This window comes from Molossus molossus, unplaced genomic scaffold (assembly GCF_014108415.1).
Source record: "Molossus molossus isolate mMolMol1 unplaced genomic scaffold, mMolMol1.p scaffold_m16_p_1, whole genome shotgun sequence".
NCBI classification, from domain to species: domain Eukaryota; kingdom Metazoa; phylum Chordata; class Mammalia; order Chiroptera; family Molossidae; genus Molossus; species Molossus molossus.
In genome coordinates this window covers 109,372,487-109,390,069 of record NW_023425344.1, presented here as the reverse complement: position 1 = coordinate 109,390,069, position 17,583 = coordinate 109,372,487, and the positions used below count along the sequence as shown (strand labels likewise).

Sequence of the window (17,583 nt, the reverse complement as noted above, 5' to 3'; positions counted from 1 at the left end):
CACCAAAAGTTTTCGGGTTCAATTCCTAGTCAGGGCACATGCCTAGGTTGTGGGTTTGATCCCCAGTCAGGGTGAGCCCAGAAAGCAACTGATCAGTCAGGTGTGTGTGTGTGTGTGTGTGTGTGTGTGTGTATCTCCAGGTGAGGATTAAAAATAAATGTTGATCAATTGCTAAAAGTAAGTAAGTTTTCCTCAAACTTGTCAATATTAACTTCATAAAATGGGATTATGGCAGTACAACTATAATATAAATATACTTTTTTAAAAAATATTTTTTTCTTTTTTATTGATTTTTTAAAGAGAGAGAGGAAGGGAGAGGGAGAGAGCAATAGAAACATCCATGAGAGAGAACATTGACTGGCCGCCTCCTGCATGCCCCCCACTGGGGATCGGGCCCACAACCTGGGCATGTGCCCTGATGTGGAATCGAACCGGTGACCTCTTGGTGCATGGGTCGACACTCAACCACTGAGCCACACCAGCTGGGCATCAGAATACTTCTTGTAACTAAAAATTAATGATAGAAAATAGTAGTGGCATTAGGCTGACTGTTTCTCTCACAGCTTTCCATCTAGACATATTCTTTTATTACATAGAATATGTTAGACATCCAAAATCCTCACTGTATTTCCTGAAGTATGTTTAGGGTCATGGTCTTTTTAAGGGCTTGGTACACATATTCCCTTTTGAAATGAAGACTGAGCGTGTAGTCAGTACGAGGAGAGGCAATATACAAATCCGTTGGCTTTATGTAAAACATCTCATCAGCTTTACATTCTCCTTCTGTTCTGTAGACAAAGACTGACACCTGGAGAGTAGCTGTGGGTCCCAGCTCACGCCACAGCTGGGCTTGATTGATCACAAGTGAGGAAATATCACCTGAAAGCTGGTCCTTCCACTTGACTGTATTCACTTGATTCTCCTCATTCGCTCTAAGCTCCTGCTTTCTGGTTTTCAGACACAGATGATTGGTTCTCGCCTGGCTGCATTTATTCACAAATGCTTTTATATGAGTATGTGTTCCCCTTTGATGCCAAGTACAATTATACTAAGATGAATAAAGGAGAGTTGACATTTATTTTTTAAAAATATTAAATTATGCAAATAAAGCTAAAATGTGGAACTAGTCATTAATTCTGAATCCTGTCCCTTCTGCCCCAAATAATGTCAAATGTACATTCTGTTCCATTTATTCTAAACAAATACTTGGTGTTGACAAATTTTCACGTCTTGTAAAATGAATGTGTTCCTGTGTTATCCTAGAAATTTAGGTAGAGCATTTAATTGATAAGGGATTAGTGCTTTAGAAGTGTCTTGAATTCTTCTAGTGACTGAAGGCATTAGAAGTTTAAAAGCTCCAGTTTAAAAGAGTTACAATCCAGTGAGTAGAGAAGATGATCACTAGGAGATGCAGCTAAGAATCAGCAAGACACATGACATAACACCCGGCCTAAGTAGACATGGGAAAGGGGTGGAATGTTTAGGGAACATTGGGAAGATGGTGATTGCTAACGGGAAGGACAAGCAAGAAGTTAATTTAATCTGGGAAATGTGAAGCTTGAAAAATAGAGGAGTTTAGATTTATTTAAAATTTTTTTTTCTTTATTGATTTTAGAGAGAGAGGAAGGGAGAGGGAGAGAGAGATAGAAATGTCAATGAGAGAGAACATCGACTGGCCACCTCCTGCATGCCCCCCACTGGGGATCGGGCCCACACCTGGGCATGTGCCCTGACTGGGAATCGAACCAGTGATCTCTTGGTGCATGAGTGGATGCTCAACCACTGAGCCATGCTGGCTGGGCAAGGAGTTTAGATTTAAGATTAGGTTAAATGAGTATATATTCAAAGATTTTGAATGGAGCAGGAAAATGATAAATTGTCCCAGAAGGATGGTCATTTTGTCATGGATGTGGAAGAGGTACTTGGAACTGGGGTGGGATGGAACCCAAGAGGAGTTTCTCAGAGTAGGGTCTGGAAAATATCTGCTTGATAATTACCTTGGGTGCTTGTTAAAAACATAAATTCCCGGGCTTCACCCTGTATCTAACAACTAGTACTTCTATAGGCTTTACCATGTCAGCAATTTTACCATGTACTCCAGGTGATTCCAAAAGATTGGCACCTGTTCAGATACGGCTCTTCTCAGCAGTGCATGTTAGAATCACTGAGGGAGCTGATAAAATATCCTGATGATTGGCTATGTCGCTTGGACCAATTATATCAACATTTTTGGAGATGAATTCTGGGCTTTAGTATTTTTTCTTTTGTTTTTTAATGCTCACTGGATTGGAACACTCTGCTAAGGTTGAAATGCACTGAGGTAGAAGTTGTTACAGTGAGCCAGCTGTTGGGTTGTGATCATGTGCCTAGACTTATGGTAATAGAAATGCAGAAGGAATGGGTATAATGGGCATTAGGAGAATAATGGCCAAAATAATTCCACCGTCACTCCTTAAAATATTATTACTTGATGTATTATCTAGGATTTGTGCACGCTTTCAAAAACTGTACTGCTGCAATATTTTTTAGATTAAAACTACTTGCTTTGGCAGGAATAAAATACCAACTAGTATTCTTAATTGTAGTTATTTTTGTCATTAATTGTTTTTTGCTATTATTTAATGACAATTTCAGCACCTGGACTGCAATGTAACTTTGAAAATGGACTTTGTAACTGGAAACAAGATTCAGAAGATGATTTTGATTGGACCAGGAACCAGGGTCCAACTTCAACACCTAATACAGGGCCAATGAAGGATAACACTTTGGGCACAGCTCAAGGACACTACCTCTACATAGAATCTTCAGAGCCACAGGTGTTCCAAAACACAGCTGCTTTACTCAGCCCGATCCTCAGCGCCCCTGGTACAGGAAGATGCACCTTCCGCTTCTATTACCACATGTTCGGAAAGCACATTTATAGGCTGGCCGTTTACCAGCGAGTCTGGAGTAACACAAGGGGGAAGCTGCTGTGGCAGATCTTTGGGAATCAAGGCAACAGATGGATAAGGAAACACCTCGACGTTTCCAGCAGGCAGCCTTTTCAGGTATGGATAACGGGTTTCCTAACGTGCATTGGAAATGCATCATAATGTCTAAGGAATAGGAAAGGTTGCTCTATTTTTTTAAAATTTAAAGCAAGTAGAATTTGATCAAAGTTCCTTTGATAACACATTTGTCATTTAATGAAGGGTGTACCAAAGCTTGTTAAGGTTGCTTTGCTCCTTGACTATCCCCAATAATATGTGATTAAAATCTTTAAAGATGGACACATGGCATTGGCAACAGCTGCTGGGTCCTTCCATTGTAAGGATTTGTTCTGCTGAAAACACCCGGAGGGCACAAAGGGTTGGGCACCACCTCTGGTATCCTGAAAAAAGCTCAGACTCTTCCTGATGTTATTTTGAACGTTCATCTAAATATTTCACATTTTGTAGAGAAGCAGGGGGAGACCAGGAAGAACACGTGCTGTGCTGGGAAGTCACGCAGCTACTGGGGGCGGATTTTGAGTTTGAGTCTAGGTCTCCTCACCCCTTTGTTCTAAATCTCATCTGCCTCCTCTTAAAAGTCACATTTACAGCAGCAGGTTCAGATGCTTACGTGGCTTTTACATATGACATTTGCAAATGACTTTTACATATACTCTCTATTTGGTCTCTCAGCAATTCCTTGAAGTGGGTAAGTTAGAGATCTCTTTTGTCGAGTGTATAGATGTGAAGAAAAAAATTCAGAAAAAAAAATGTGGTTAATTTCCAAAATGTATGAATCCTGTCAAATTGTACTTATCCCCCCCCCCCCCCTTTTTCTAAATATATTTTAGCGGCCATTTTCGTGGTGCAGAAAAAGTATGATATAACAGCCTTATGAAGGAGAATAATGGCATTTAGGTATAATTTCTGGAGATCCCACTACTTCTTGGAAAGTGTTTGTTGGTTGCAGTGCTGGTCATTTATACTAATTATAAAATAATTCAATATCCTAATATTAATAATATTCTATACTGCATTATGAAATGCTACATTGGTCTTAATGAAATCATACAGAATACTGCAGAGAAATGGTTGTATATGGATATGATATAGTAGGTCAAAATAACGTTTCCTTTTCCCAAAGATATATTTTGTTGGATATTTCACATTTTAGCTGGTACATTAATGTAATGTACCATTAATTACATTAATTACGGAGGGTGAGATAGTGTCTGTAAATCTGTGATCCTATGTAATAATATTGTGGGCTACATTCGTATATGACAAGCCATGGTCCATTAATTCCAGAGCACGTTCACCAGTGAGTTGTTCTAACCCTATTCTTAACATTTCTGTCTAATATGAATTACTGTGCTTATTATCCTTGATCACTCTTGGATTGGCATGCTTGAAGGCAGTTTATTTGTTTTTTCCTCTTAAAGAATTCTTATTGCTTTATCTAAGCTGTTTTATCTCATGTGTTTAATAAGACTTGTTCATTTTTTAAAGAGTTATTTTGAATTTCCCCGAACTCACTGCTAGTTCCTTTTCCCAACATGCTTTTTGGATAGGAGACACCTTTCTTTCTCCGAAGTCTATGCCACCCACACAAATTTTATGTGAAAAATCAATACAGCGAAACAATTTTTGATAGAACACTCTACGTGAAGGGGCACATTGACATGTCAACAAGGGAAGGTATTTGAGCCACGTTTAATTGAAGAGGCTGTTGAACAAAAATAAGAGTCACTTCATCCCATCTATTTTGAAGAAAATTGCAAATCATTGCTTCTCAAAAGGTTTCAACTCATAATACTGAGCATACTACTGACCTTCTGAAAGGACCATTTCCAACAAAGGACACACAAATGAGATTCTTACCATGTCTGGTCTTACCTACATGTCACATTTTTACTTATACTTAAATGAGGGTACAGCTGCATAATAAACAATAACTATTTCGCACAAGTACCTGATGTTTTTAGTTGCTTGTTATATTGATATCTGAATACAATTTGAATTATTTAACATTAAAATTAGTTCAAACACTTTCTCATCAAGTATTTAAAACCACATGTACTCTCAAAGCTCCAGTGTCGAGAATGCATTACTTCATGGGGTTTTCCATCCTACCTCTGGGCATACTGACAGAAACTGTTTTATTATACAGAATTGAAATCTATCTCCCCTTTGCGTTTCCCTGGGAAGACTGAGTTGCTTGGCGTAGATCGATATGGACAGTAGTCACCGATATGTGTGTTACAAAAACCTAATGCAGGTTATTAATTTGGGGGCCACCACAGGATCCAGGACTTACAATCTTCAGCTCACTTTTTCTAACACGACCTCGTTTTCTAAAAATATGTTTTTAGGTATGAAATAAGTGTAGGGAGGGGACACATGCTTTTAAAGAAAAAGTTGTTTAGCTTGACCTCTTACTACCAATGGACTTTCTGACTCACTCTAGAAGAATTCTGTTGTGTTACAGTAATATCCTTAGGTATAAAGAAGAAGAGATTTTTTTTTTCCAGGTGGATTTTGTGGTGAAAGAGTGTTAAAAATCGTATTCGTAGTGATCATTTATTTTTTTATTTGTAGAATATACCTTTACAACCTACACAGTGCATCGGATTTCAGTACTCCTAGGAAAAACTGTTTATGAAGTTATGTTGTAAATAAAACAGAACCATATTTAACAAACTATAGAAATGATCCCTGAAATATAGTCTTCAGAACCATATTTAATAACGTTAGGTTGACCCCACTTTCCGTGAAATGATGTACAGAAATGCTAAAAGTCTCAATGACATAGGCAGCCTCATATAACGTTTTTCTTCACACTGTGAACGGTGGCTAGAATTTGCATCAAAAAGGTTTGGATGATTGGCTGGCAGCCGCCTAGAAACACTCATGAATTTGTTGCTTACTGAACAGCCCGATAAATCTTCCTTCACAATCTCAAGTTTCTCATGCACCATCTTCTTCAGCTGAATTCAAATACAACCACAGCTAATTATGTCAACGCTTTGTCCAGTCCTGATACAAAGCGACCAACTGGGCTTCCAGGCTGAAGGAGGGGTGACTGGAGAAGGGGAGAAGAAAAAGATAGGTGGAGATTATTACTGAACAAGTAGATATAGCAGGAAACAAGTTGAATTTCTTAGTAAGTCTATTATTTAAATACTACTCTACTTGTTATGACTTCTGTAATACTAAATCTTGTCTAATATTCTGACCCTCCAAAATTACAGTGAAATAAAATTATGGATCATGAAACATTGGAATTCTACTCTATATTCACAGGGGTGGGCTAAAGTAGCTTTACAGTGTGAGTACATGAAACACAGAGTTTATTCTTGTTTTATTATTTATGAATTATTGAACTAATTCGTATTGTAACTGTAAACCTACTTTTGCCTACCCCTGTATTATTAATTATACATAAGGACCCATTCTATATCATCATTGAACATTGAAAAATTATAAAACATAATATGTACCATGGTAATATTCAAATATTTCTATAATCCATGTTAAAAAATAAATAAAAATAAGATTTGGGTCATGAAGCTGAGTTTTTAAAAGTTGCCAATTGGTTGGTAAAAAAAGTTAGAAAATTATTAAGTATAAATGAATGCTTTAATTCCAGTGTGCCCTTTATCCCTTCATAGTTCATGCCCTATTTTGAAACTTCATGTGACTATGTTTTTGTCCCCCCTCACTTCCCCCGCTGCTGCTACATATATACAAGCCTTTTGGGCTCTTTTTGCTCATAGACACTTCCAAACCACTTTGCCCTGCCTTCCGGCTGGGTCTGCTAGAAGGGACCGAGGAAACATAGGCCCGGTCGCCAGGTCTGAGTTTAAAATCGCCCCGTGAGGCTGCCGGCTGAGGGGCTCTGCGTGGAGATGGCGTCTCCGCTGTGGGATTATCTGCATTGTGGACTGTGTGGGAAAGTCCTGGATATGCTGCCCGGCTGCGCTGCTGGCCTCTTCTGTGAAAGGAAGGGCTGAACTCTGCTCGCGCGAGCTGACCTGTGGAGTGTATTAGCTGATCAATGGTGGATTGTTTTGCTAAAAACTATATTTTTAAGTAGCAAGCCAGATAAGAAGCTTCTTATCCAGATGGTAGCTCTGTATCTGGCCGGGGAAACAAAAGCAACAGTTTATTCCTTTCTGATGTCTTGTTTATTCTCTAGAAATGAATTCTATGATATGTCTTTCAAATGCGTTTTTCTCCGCTGATCCAAACTTGTTTTGATCATGTGAAACACTTCAGATTTGCCTTTTCTCTGTAGTTTTTTTTTTTTTTTTTCTTTAACAGTATAAAATATTAAACCAAATAGTTTTGCTAGCTGATATTGATGACACATGATTTTGGCTTTTATCTTCAGTAGAAAATCAATGTGTCACAGCATTCACTAAGAAAAAGGTATGAGACCTCTATGTAATTCTGTCAGATGATTGCTTTATCTTGATTTATGCCTTTGAACTTTTTCTCATTCAGCAGAAAATACGGTATCTATCTCTGTGAAAGCAAAGTGATCTATACCAGTTTATGCCGTGAGTGCCCCTTCCAGGGTTGTTTATGGAACATATTAAATCGTAGCAGATCAGAGACACAATACCTTTTATTTTTTTTTCCTTAAACATGTCATATTGATGATTTTGGTTTATATCCAAATGTTTATATTACAATCTTTAGTAAAAATATCCCTTCATAAAAAGGGGATTGTAAATGATTTTTATTTTAGTGCTTCTCAGAATTTCAGGTTATAAAAATAAATTCAGTGTTCTTGGTCTGACAGAATTGTCCTTATAGCACAATCGCCATTTGGAACCTCTAGGAGTTATTCTGAAATTGTTTTCAGACAGCATTGTCAACTACTGCCAAAGTGAAATTTGATTATAAATTTTCGAAAACTAATTTCGCGAAATGGAATTCAAGATAGTATCTTCCAGGGACTTTTTTTTTTTTGGTACATGCCCCTAGTGGGAACCGAACCCGGGACGCTCTGGTCCACAGGCCAATGCTCCAACCACTGAGCTAAACTGGCCACGGCTTTTTTTTTTTTTTAGTTTTTTTGGGGGGACTTTATTTTATTTTTTTATACCCAACACACATTCTAGTTTGGTTTAGTGTGTCATTATTTTTGTTGGAAACAATATTTAATGGCTATCATTTTGAACATTTTAGGTCTACTTTGTACTCATATAGAAAATGTTCTTTATATTTCATGATAGAAAGCCAAGGGGGAAAACCAAAAATATGAATGAATGCAATTCTGAAATATTTAGGGTTAAAGATGTTTATTAATCCCTGAGTCAGTCTCCAGGAGGGTTAAGAGTAGAGGATGAAAATGACTAAATGTTGTAAAAATAGAAGTCAGTCCACGTAACCCCAAACTTATGATCCGTTAGGGGGGTACCATGATGTACCTAAAGTCTATATTTATATTGAATATCTGACAGAAAGTTTTCCTCCCAATTTCTGTGAGCGTTGCTGCCTATGGAAATTTTATTTTCATTTGAAATGACTGAAATTTCCAGAAAATTTGGAAGGTTTATGAAAAATACTTAGATGTTTTGCAATGACTATTGTAGAACATTTGAAATGGGTGTCCTTGTGTATAAATATGTCCTTATCAGGTATAGGCTATTTCTATACTTCTGTGTCTCTAAATTCACTATTTTATTCATATATGTATATATGCAAATACATTACTGTGATCTTTATTTGTATGCATCATTAGTATGGTTATTCTTTTAACTGCAGTGTTCTTATTGCTTCAATCACTATAGAGCAGACTGTGGCCCACAGTGTCCTTGTAATTTCATCTAAATTAGAACAGTCAAAAGCAATCAAAATCCACTAAAGGGTACCCAGGCTCTGTCTTAGGATAAGATATGTTTTTCTTTATCAAATGCAATATGTAACAACTTGCTTTGACCTCCAAGACTCTATTGCTCCTCCTGTGTTGTTGTCCCTGGCTTTCTGGTCTTTGATTTGATTACATTGTAAGATTTTTTTTCTTGCTTCTTTCTCAGTTTCTCTGATATCTCTGCTCTCATAAGTAATGACAGCTTGCTCTGTAATTCTTGGCATTATTCCTGTTCAGATAACTGCTAGTGACGGAGGTAGGTGTTTCACGTGTCATTCTAAGCAAACTCTGTGCGTCCTGGGACTGCCTGTGTCCTGACATTACCCTGACATTGCAAATTGTTATACTGCTACTATAATGTATGCCAGGCTACAACTTTACATCAACCTGTACTATTCACCGTAAAATGTGAGTTCATTTTATTTTACATTTTAAGTAGCTCAAATTAAAATAGTATTTTTGGTACAATAAAATTAACTTTTCACTGTATTCTAGAGTATATTTCATGCTATTGAACAAAACACAATATAGACTTTGGAGTAAAACTGCTTAAGTTAAAATCCTGGCTTTGTCATTTCCTGAGTAGCCTTAGGAAAATTATGTAACTTCTGTATGCCACAATTCTTTACCTGTAATTCAATATAATAATAGTACCTACCTTGCATAGTTATTTTTTAAAAAAAATTTTCCCTTTTTGATTTTAAAAAGAGAGGAAGTTAGAAGGAGGTAGAGATAGAAACATCAATGAGAGAGAACATTGATTGGTGGCCTCCTGCATGCCCTCTGCTGGGGATCAGGCCCACAGCCTGGGCATGTGCCCTGACCAGGAATTGAACTGGTGACCTCTTGGTGCATGGGTCAATGCTTAACCACTGAGCCACACTGGCTGGGCACCTTTCATAGCTTTTGTAAATATTCTATATCTATATCTATGTCTATGTCTATGTCTATGTCTATGTCTATGTCTATGTCTATGTCTATGTCTATATCTGTCATCTATCATCTATATCTATATATCTATATATCTATATCTATGTCTATATTTATAATCAAGGCATGCAGTAATTACTCAACTGTTAGCAATAATAGCAACAATATGTAATAATAAAAATATATTAAATATTAAGTCGAAAAATAAAATTGAAAGGTGTTTTTGAACTAGAGTAAACATTATAGGATCTCTATCCCTTTTCTTTTTTTAAATTTTTAAACATTTTTTATTTAATTTATTAATTTATTATTGTTACAGATGTTTCTCCTTTTCCCCCCACTGATTCTCCCCCTCCCACCCTGTCCTCAGCTTTGTTGTCCATGTCCATTGTTCATGCACACATGCATACAAGTTCTGTGGTTTATCTCTCCCCCACCACCCTCTCTTCTGGGGATTGTCAGTCTGTACCCCAGTTCCACGTCTCCAGGTCTACCCCATTCCTCAGACTGTTATGTTCATTATATTCCACAAATAAGTGAGAGCATATGATACTTGTCTTTCTCTGTTTGGCTTGTTTTGCTTAGGATGATAGTTTCCAGGTCCCTCCATGTCGTCTCAAAGGATAAGAGATCTTTCTTTCTTACAGCTGCATAGTACTCCATTGTGTATATGTACCACAGTTTTTTTTTATCCATTTGTCTACTGATAGACACTTGGGCTGTTTCCAGATCTTAGCTATTGTAAATAGTGCTGCTACGAACATGGGGGTACATATATTCTTTCGGATGGGTCCTTGTTTGTAGCAGCTCTATCCCCTTTCTAAATAGACTGAGGACATAAAAGTCATTTTGTTCTATCTTCATTCCTAATTATAAACAAAAAAGTCGTGGTAGTCAGAGCAAAGTAGCTTTCCTTTCTCTTATCATCTAATAGAATGGTAAAGGTCAGTGCACAATAGTACTAAATAATAGTCACAATGACATAGTCTACCAACATTAGAAAAATAATAAGGGAATACTGTGGAAAACTGTATGCCAATAAACTGAACAACTTAGATGACATGAACATAAATGACCAAAACTGACTCAAGAAGACAAAGGCCATGCTAGGTGTCCTGTATCAGTTAAAGAAATGTAATTCACATTTAACACTTCACACAAGGAAAATTCCAGGCCCAGATATATTCACTGATTAGTTATATGAAACAAAGTCAAAAATAAAAAGAAAGGAGAAAGAAACATTTCCCAACAGAGGCCAGTATTATCCTGATACCAAAACCAGAGATGTCACAAGGGAAGAAAATAAGAGATCAATATTTGTTATGAATTTACATGCAACATTTCTCAAAGCAATATTTTTTAAAATGATAATATATTATGTCCAAATGGGGTTTATCTCAGTAATGCAAGTTTGGATGAACATCTGAAAATCTACCATGTTAATAGAAAAGAGGAGATAAATTATATGATCATCTTAATAGAGATATAGAAAGAATTTATAAAATCTAACGCCCTTTTAGAATAAGAACTCTCAGCAAGCCGAGAATAGAAGAGAATATTTTAAATGGATTAAATGTGTTTAAAAAAAAAAAAAAAATCTACAGCTACCATCATAGTTAATGATGAACTACTTAATGCTTTCTACATAGATTTGGAAATAATGCAAGGGTATTGGCTCTCTCCACTTTTAAATATTGTACTAGAGGTCCACACTAGTGAATGCAAAAGGGAGAAAGAAAAGAAGGATGAAAAAAAGGGATGGAGGAAGGGGGGAGGAAAGAAAAAATAAAAAGAAAGAAATGAAGGAAGGAAGGGAAGAAGGAAGGAAGGAAGGAAGGAAGGAAGGAAGGAAGGAAGGAAGGAAGGAAGGAAGGAAGGAAGGAAGGAAGGAAGGAAGGAAGGAAGGAAGGAGAAAGAAAGAAAGAAAAGAAAGAAAAAGAGATGAGATTTTTTATCCTCACCTGAGGACATTTTCCCATTTTTTGTTCAGGTAGAGTGGGAGGGAGAGAGAGGAACAGAGAGAGAGAGAGAGAGAAACATCGATGTGAAAGGAACACATCGAGTGGCTGCCACCCGCATGACTGACCAGGGCCGGAGACAAACTGCAACCGAGGTACGTGCCCTTAGCGGGAACCGAACCCGGGTCTCTCAGAACCGCAGGCTGACGCTCTAACCGCTGAGCCAAACCGGCCAGGTCGAGGCATGTATTTTAGAAAGAAAGAAGAACGCTGTATTTGTTCTCATGACATGAATATATACATAGAAAATCCCTAGGAACTTCAGAAAAGTGCTTAAACTAATAAGTATATTTAAGCCGAAGTTGTAGGGTAAAAGATCAATAAATAATATTAATTGTATTTCTGTATATAATTAACAAGCAATTAGAAAATTACATTATATAAACAACTCAATTTACAATGACATTAAATATAATAAAATACTTAGGAATAAATTTAATAAAAAATGTGCAGATCTGAAATTTATAAAACATTAATGTGTAAAATTAAAGAAAACCTAAATAAATGGAAATATATTTATGAAGTTCACAGTTAAAGGCTTAATACTTATTAGATGATAATTATCCCCAAATTGATCTCTAGATTCAGTGTAATCCCAATCAATCCTGTAGGCTTTTTTGAAAAGATTACAAAGCTGATTCTAAAATTTTTATGGAAATATAGAGGTCTTAGAACAGCCAAAGCACTTTTTTAAGAAAAAGAAGAATGAAGTTGGAGTAATTAACATTCCAGATTGCAAGAGAGATTATAAAGCTGCTTTAACAGAATAAACAATTTAGGAAGAGATCCACTTTTATATTGCCAGTTTTAATTCAATAGGGAAATAAAGGTCTCTTTTAAAATGTTGTTAAGCCCTGCTGGTGTGGTTCACTGGTTGAGCATCAGCCCATGCACCAAGAGGTCGCCAGTTCGATTCCTGGTCAGGGCACATGCCCAGGTTGTGGGCCTAAACCCCCAGTGGGGGGCATGCAGGAGGCACCAATCGATGCTCTTTCTCATTGATGTTTCTATCTCCCTCTCCCTCTCCTTCTTCTCTCTCTAAAATCAATAAAGAAAATATTAAAATATTGTATTAAAACTGGATATTCAATGGAAAATGTGAACTTCAGTACTTACCTTATACCAATCCCTCAAAGTAAATCAATATATGCATTATACACATAATGTAAATGTAAAGTGATAAACTTATTGAAGAAAACAGAAAATAACTTTCAGTGAACTTGATTACTGTCCATGGAGACATTTGGACCATGCTAAAATGTCCTTGACATTTGGTCTGTCCAAAATGTATATTATTAATTTTTGCTCTCTAGAGTTTCTTAAATGAACAAAAGCAAAGCCAAACATGGCAAAAGACAAATGTTTTAACAGACTTTGAGGCTCAATATATGGATTTTGATTTTCTTTTTAATTTCCGTCACCTAACAGAAAGGATTGCGTAGTTTTGATTCACTGGCCATGACTTGGCTGTGTCCACACAATTTCTTGTGAATCACTTGTCGTGGATACTGCTGTGCATGACCCCATTGCTCCCCCAGGACTGAAGTCCTCCTCCCCAAGCTGCTGGGAGTGTTGGCAGCCAATGCCTTCTAGCTGATACTCTTTTTAGAAAGTGCCCTCAAGAGAGTGGACTTGCCAAGGTGAGATGCCCCCCCTTTGGAGACAGTTCATATCAGAAGAACAGTCAGTGGGGGCTATAGAAGCTCAGTCTGTGGGACGACTCTGAAGGACCATCCCAGTTCCCTGAGGCTTTGTTGTGACTGTACCATAGCTCAACTGCTTCCTCCTCTCAGCCCTGCTTCTTCCACTCCCCTGCAGATCTTGGTTCCAAGGGAGGTGCCCAGTGAAAGTTCTGCACCCACATCTCCATCTCAACTGTTTCACCAGGGATCTGGCCTGAGACGTATTTCCATTAGGTTCTGGCTAATTAGTCGTGGAAGCCCAAGACAGATCATGGAGCTTTACCTTCCGTTTTCCCTTGTAGCCTTGATTTCTACCAAAGCTTTACTTATGTAGATAAAACAAAATGAATAACTACAGCCAATATTTATGTAATACTTGCTATGTGCCAGGTGCTGTGTTTTGTACATTATCTTGTCATAGTCTCCCCAAAACACTAAGAAGAGGGTGCTACTCCTTCATGGAGAAATGAGGAATGTTTTGTAAAATGTTAACATTAGAGGAATTAGGATGAAGGACACGAGGGGACTCTATTTTATTTTTGCATTGCTTCTATAAGTCTAAAATCAGGTCAAATAAAACATTTTAAAAACATTTGACTAGTGGAACTAGGTTTTTAAGATTTGCAGTGTCAGTCCAGAGATCAAGTTCTTAAGTACTGACCTAATGTGCCTTTAAAACAAAACTTCTCTTGAACTCTGTCCAGGGCAAGTGTGCACCGTTGTGCACAGATGGAAATGGGGTGTTTAGCTTCTCAACAGTTGCTGGAAACGTCCTGTTATGCATATACATTTTATATAAATTACCAGGGTAATATGAGCACTTTGATTATAATTACCTAAAAAACAGGAACCGATTTCTTATAATTTTCACTGTATCAGCTAAAATCAAAAGTCCATATACAAGCACGCAGATGAATTTCAGCGAATCTGTTGGTGACAATGACCAAATAAGTGAATATATGTGACTCCCACCCTCTTACCTCTTGCTTTTTCACTTTTCTAAGGATAGAACATAATGGTTCAGGCAGTCAGCTTGTCGCACCACACTTTTAACATGTTATTTTTAACACTTTGTCGTCTTTAAGATTTTGTCGTCTTTAAGACTTTGTCGTCTTTAAGATACTTCTTATCTTTCCTCACAGAGCCCAGTTCTTGCAATGTAAAATCATTGTTGTATTTGAATCAGATTGTTCTATTTAAAAAGCTTTCCAAGAAGCTTAAAAAAATATAATTGGAAACAAATATTCTTCCTACTAATTTTTGACATGGTGACCCTTTGTATTTCCAGCATGTGTTAAAATGAAAAATTTATTTTGTATTTAGTATAAAGCATAGTGTAATGCAATGAAAAACAAGTCTGTAATAAAAAATGAGAATAATTCTAAAGTCAATTTGCTTCAGTTTGCAGCACTGGATTAAAATGAATTAGGTTATGTTTCTTTATGTTTACAAATAATTTATCTTTTTTTAATTTGTCCTTTTTGGGGGGTGCTAATATCTTTGTTAAAGGTTTTCCTGTTAGACTAACCTATTAGCTACAGTAAATTATTTTAACATTACTTTAATATTGAATTTTGTTTTGTTTTGCTTTGACAAATACATGTTAGTTATAATGCTATGCTGAGTTGGATACTTGGTACTGCACATGGAAAGCAAATGCAATTTCCCAACTTTTATCTTTAAAATTACTGGGGAAACAACACAATAAACTGGGAATGAAATCAAGCCAGGGTAGAATACCTGGATTCCAAAGTTTACATTCTCTAGTAAGAAACCTAGTGACCTTACAGATTTTACTTAATCTCCTAATGATGAAATTCCTCGTCATAATAATGAAATTATCTATGAATTGTTTCTAATTATAAAATTCTACAAATTCAGTTTTTTAAATTAACAAATAATTGAATTCTACAATTCTTTTTATATGTTATGAGTCATAAAAATCTTTATTAAGAAACTAAAATTTAGCTTTATCATATCTTAACAAAAGCTTTCCTTAAAGTTTAGTATAAGCTATCATGACTTCTAGTTATTTTTGAGCCTCTAAATGCATTTAAGATCATAGTTCGTGTTGTTCATTTTCTTTCCAATAATTCACATTTTACAGGTAGATCTCAAAAGTTATACTATTATATTTTTAGAAATGGCCATTAGTTCCTTTATCTTTCTTATATCAGCAAAAAGTATTGACATACTGAAACTAAATAATGAATTAATTGCCCAAAAGAAATGGAACATAAACATCAAAATTTAATATTTGAGTATAATCTCCCTAAGTAAATATTAATTGAGGTCAAAGGAAACTTTTTATTTAGGTGCTAATTAATGTCTGTTGATACACTCATCGATATATTATATTCATAATAAAAAGGAAGTGACCTCTGATTCAGTTTGGTGGTATCTAGGAAGGTGTTGTATGACTTGTATCTTAAACTACGAGCAGGAGATAGTCTTTGTTGGGGGTGGGGTCAGGCATTAAGGAAACATGGAGGCCTGTGTAAATATATAGAGATGAGAAGCAACAAGCTGATATGAAGAACCACTGAGCAGTTTTGGAATTCATGGCATAAGGTTGGAGCGGGGGAGAGATAGGTAGAAACTAGATCAGAGAATGTCCCAGATGTCATGGTCAAGAATGAAAGCACTGACCTGCAGGAGATGGGGAGTCTTTGAAGGTTTTAATCCGTTCAATGAGCCCATCAGAAGGGACTATTACATAGACTAGTCTATTGGCTGCAAAGAGGACATGTTGAAGTAGGGCTACCATAAAAAATATATACATGTATAACATCAGTCAGGGAGAATTCAGATTCTGGAGGGAACAGCAGGAACCTTCTCAGTAGGAGCCATCAGTTGAAATGTAGAACAGATGGGGAAAGGAAGAGAGGAGAGCGTTTTAGGGAGCCAAATGAGTTGATTTAAGATATTTTAAAACTTTGAGGTTTCTATGGGACATCAAAGTAGAAATGTCCAGTTAGTGGTTGGAAAAACAAACCAAAAAACAACCTGATGATTAGGGCAGAAGTGTAGAGTGATGAGAGATTTGGGATTGGATCATGTAGGGAGAATGTTTAGAGTGTGAAGACCAAGGAGCAGATAGCAGACATAGGTGACCCTTCAACACAGGTTTCCAGCTCAGGCTTGGACCCGTTGGTGCAGGTGTGACAGGACAACACCTGCCCGACTGAACCACGACTCATGGCTTAAGCAGGTTGACTGTCATACAGGTGTCACCTCGGGAGGAGGGAATTTTGTTCTGGTACAAGCCTGGAGTCTGGGGAAGTTTGTGCCCCTGGGGCCACCCACGACCAATAAAGAAAAAAATCAAAAACGTTATTTACAAGTTTTCTGACCGCTGGTCCTTATAACCAGCCAATGTGGAGTTCACAAAGAATTATATCTGTTCAGTATTGTAATGAAAGCAGCACTTTTGTTGTTCATCTCAGAAATCGTATGTCACCCTTAGATGTGATCCTTTACTATTTTATTTTTCTATGTTGCCACATTACCAATCTGAACAAAACTTTAAAATATTCCCAAGCATTATAACTCAGTTAGATTTGTTCAAATGACTGCATAATTAAACAAGCTACACTAACTGGCCTTTTCTCTCTTACCGTAGGGACAGAACACACTGGTTATTAAATGAAAGGTATCTTGGGAATCGGTCATCTATTTTTAGGAAGATATACTAAGACCAAGCTTAGGGTAGAACCTGTCTTCTGGCCCTCCAGATAGAGTAATGGTTCTCTGATGAGGCTGAAAACAAAATGTATGTCTTCAGAAAACTTAGTAGAATAGTTTGGAAAGAGTCACTAACACAAGGATTGAGAGGCAAAGGAGTGTATAAGTGAGAGTTTGAGAAGGAAAACCTTACTTTTAACTTTAAGATTCTTATGAGATCTATGGGAGTATCCTACCTTTAAATAAAGCCAAAGGAATCACTTTTAATAATCTGTATTGTATGACTCTTTATTCTCTTATCTGAAAATGTATCTTAAGTTAATATTAGTTTTCTAAAAGTAGTTCTTTACCTGTGCTGTGCTTTAAGACATGTTAGGTGACATTCTCTTTTATTGGCACATCACATAATGGTGCTTATT

The 17,583-nt window shown here is 36.7% G+C and overlaps 1 protein-coding gene across 1 annotated transcript in view; it reads left to right on the top strand.

Annotated features, from left to right (window-relative positions):
* The window catches only part of MALRD1 (MAM and LDL receptor class A domain containing 1), a 594,562-nt gene that overhangs the window by 91,348 nt on the left and 485,631 nt on the right, over positions 1–17,583 (top strand). The window contains 1 exon segment of the mRNA XM_036270540.1: positions 2,635–3,047. Within this exon segment, the coding sequence (XP_036126433.1) occupies positions 2,635–3,047 (413 nt within the window).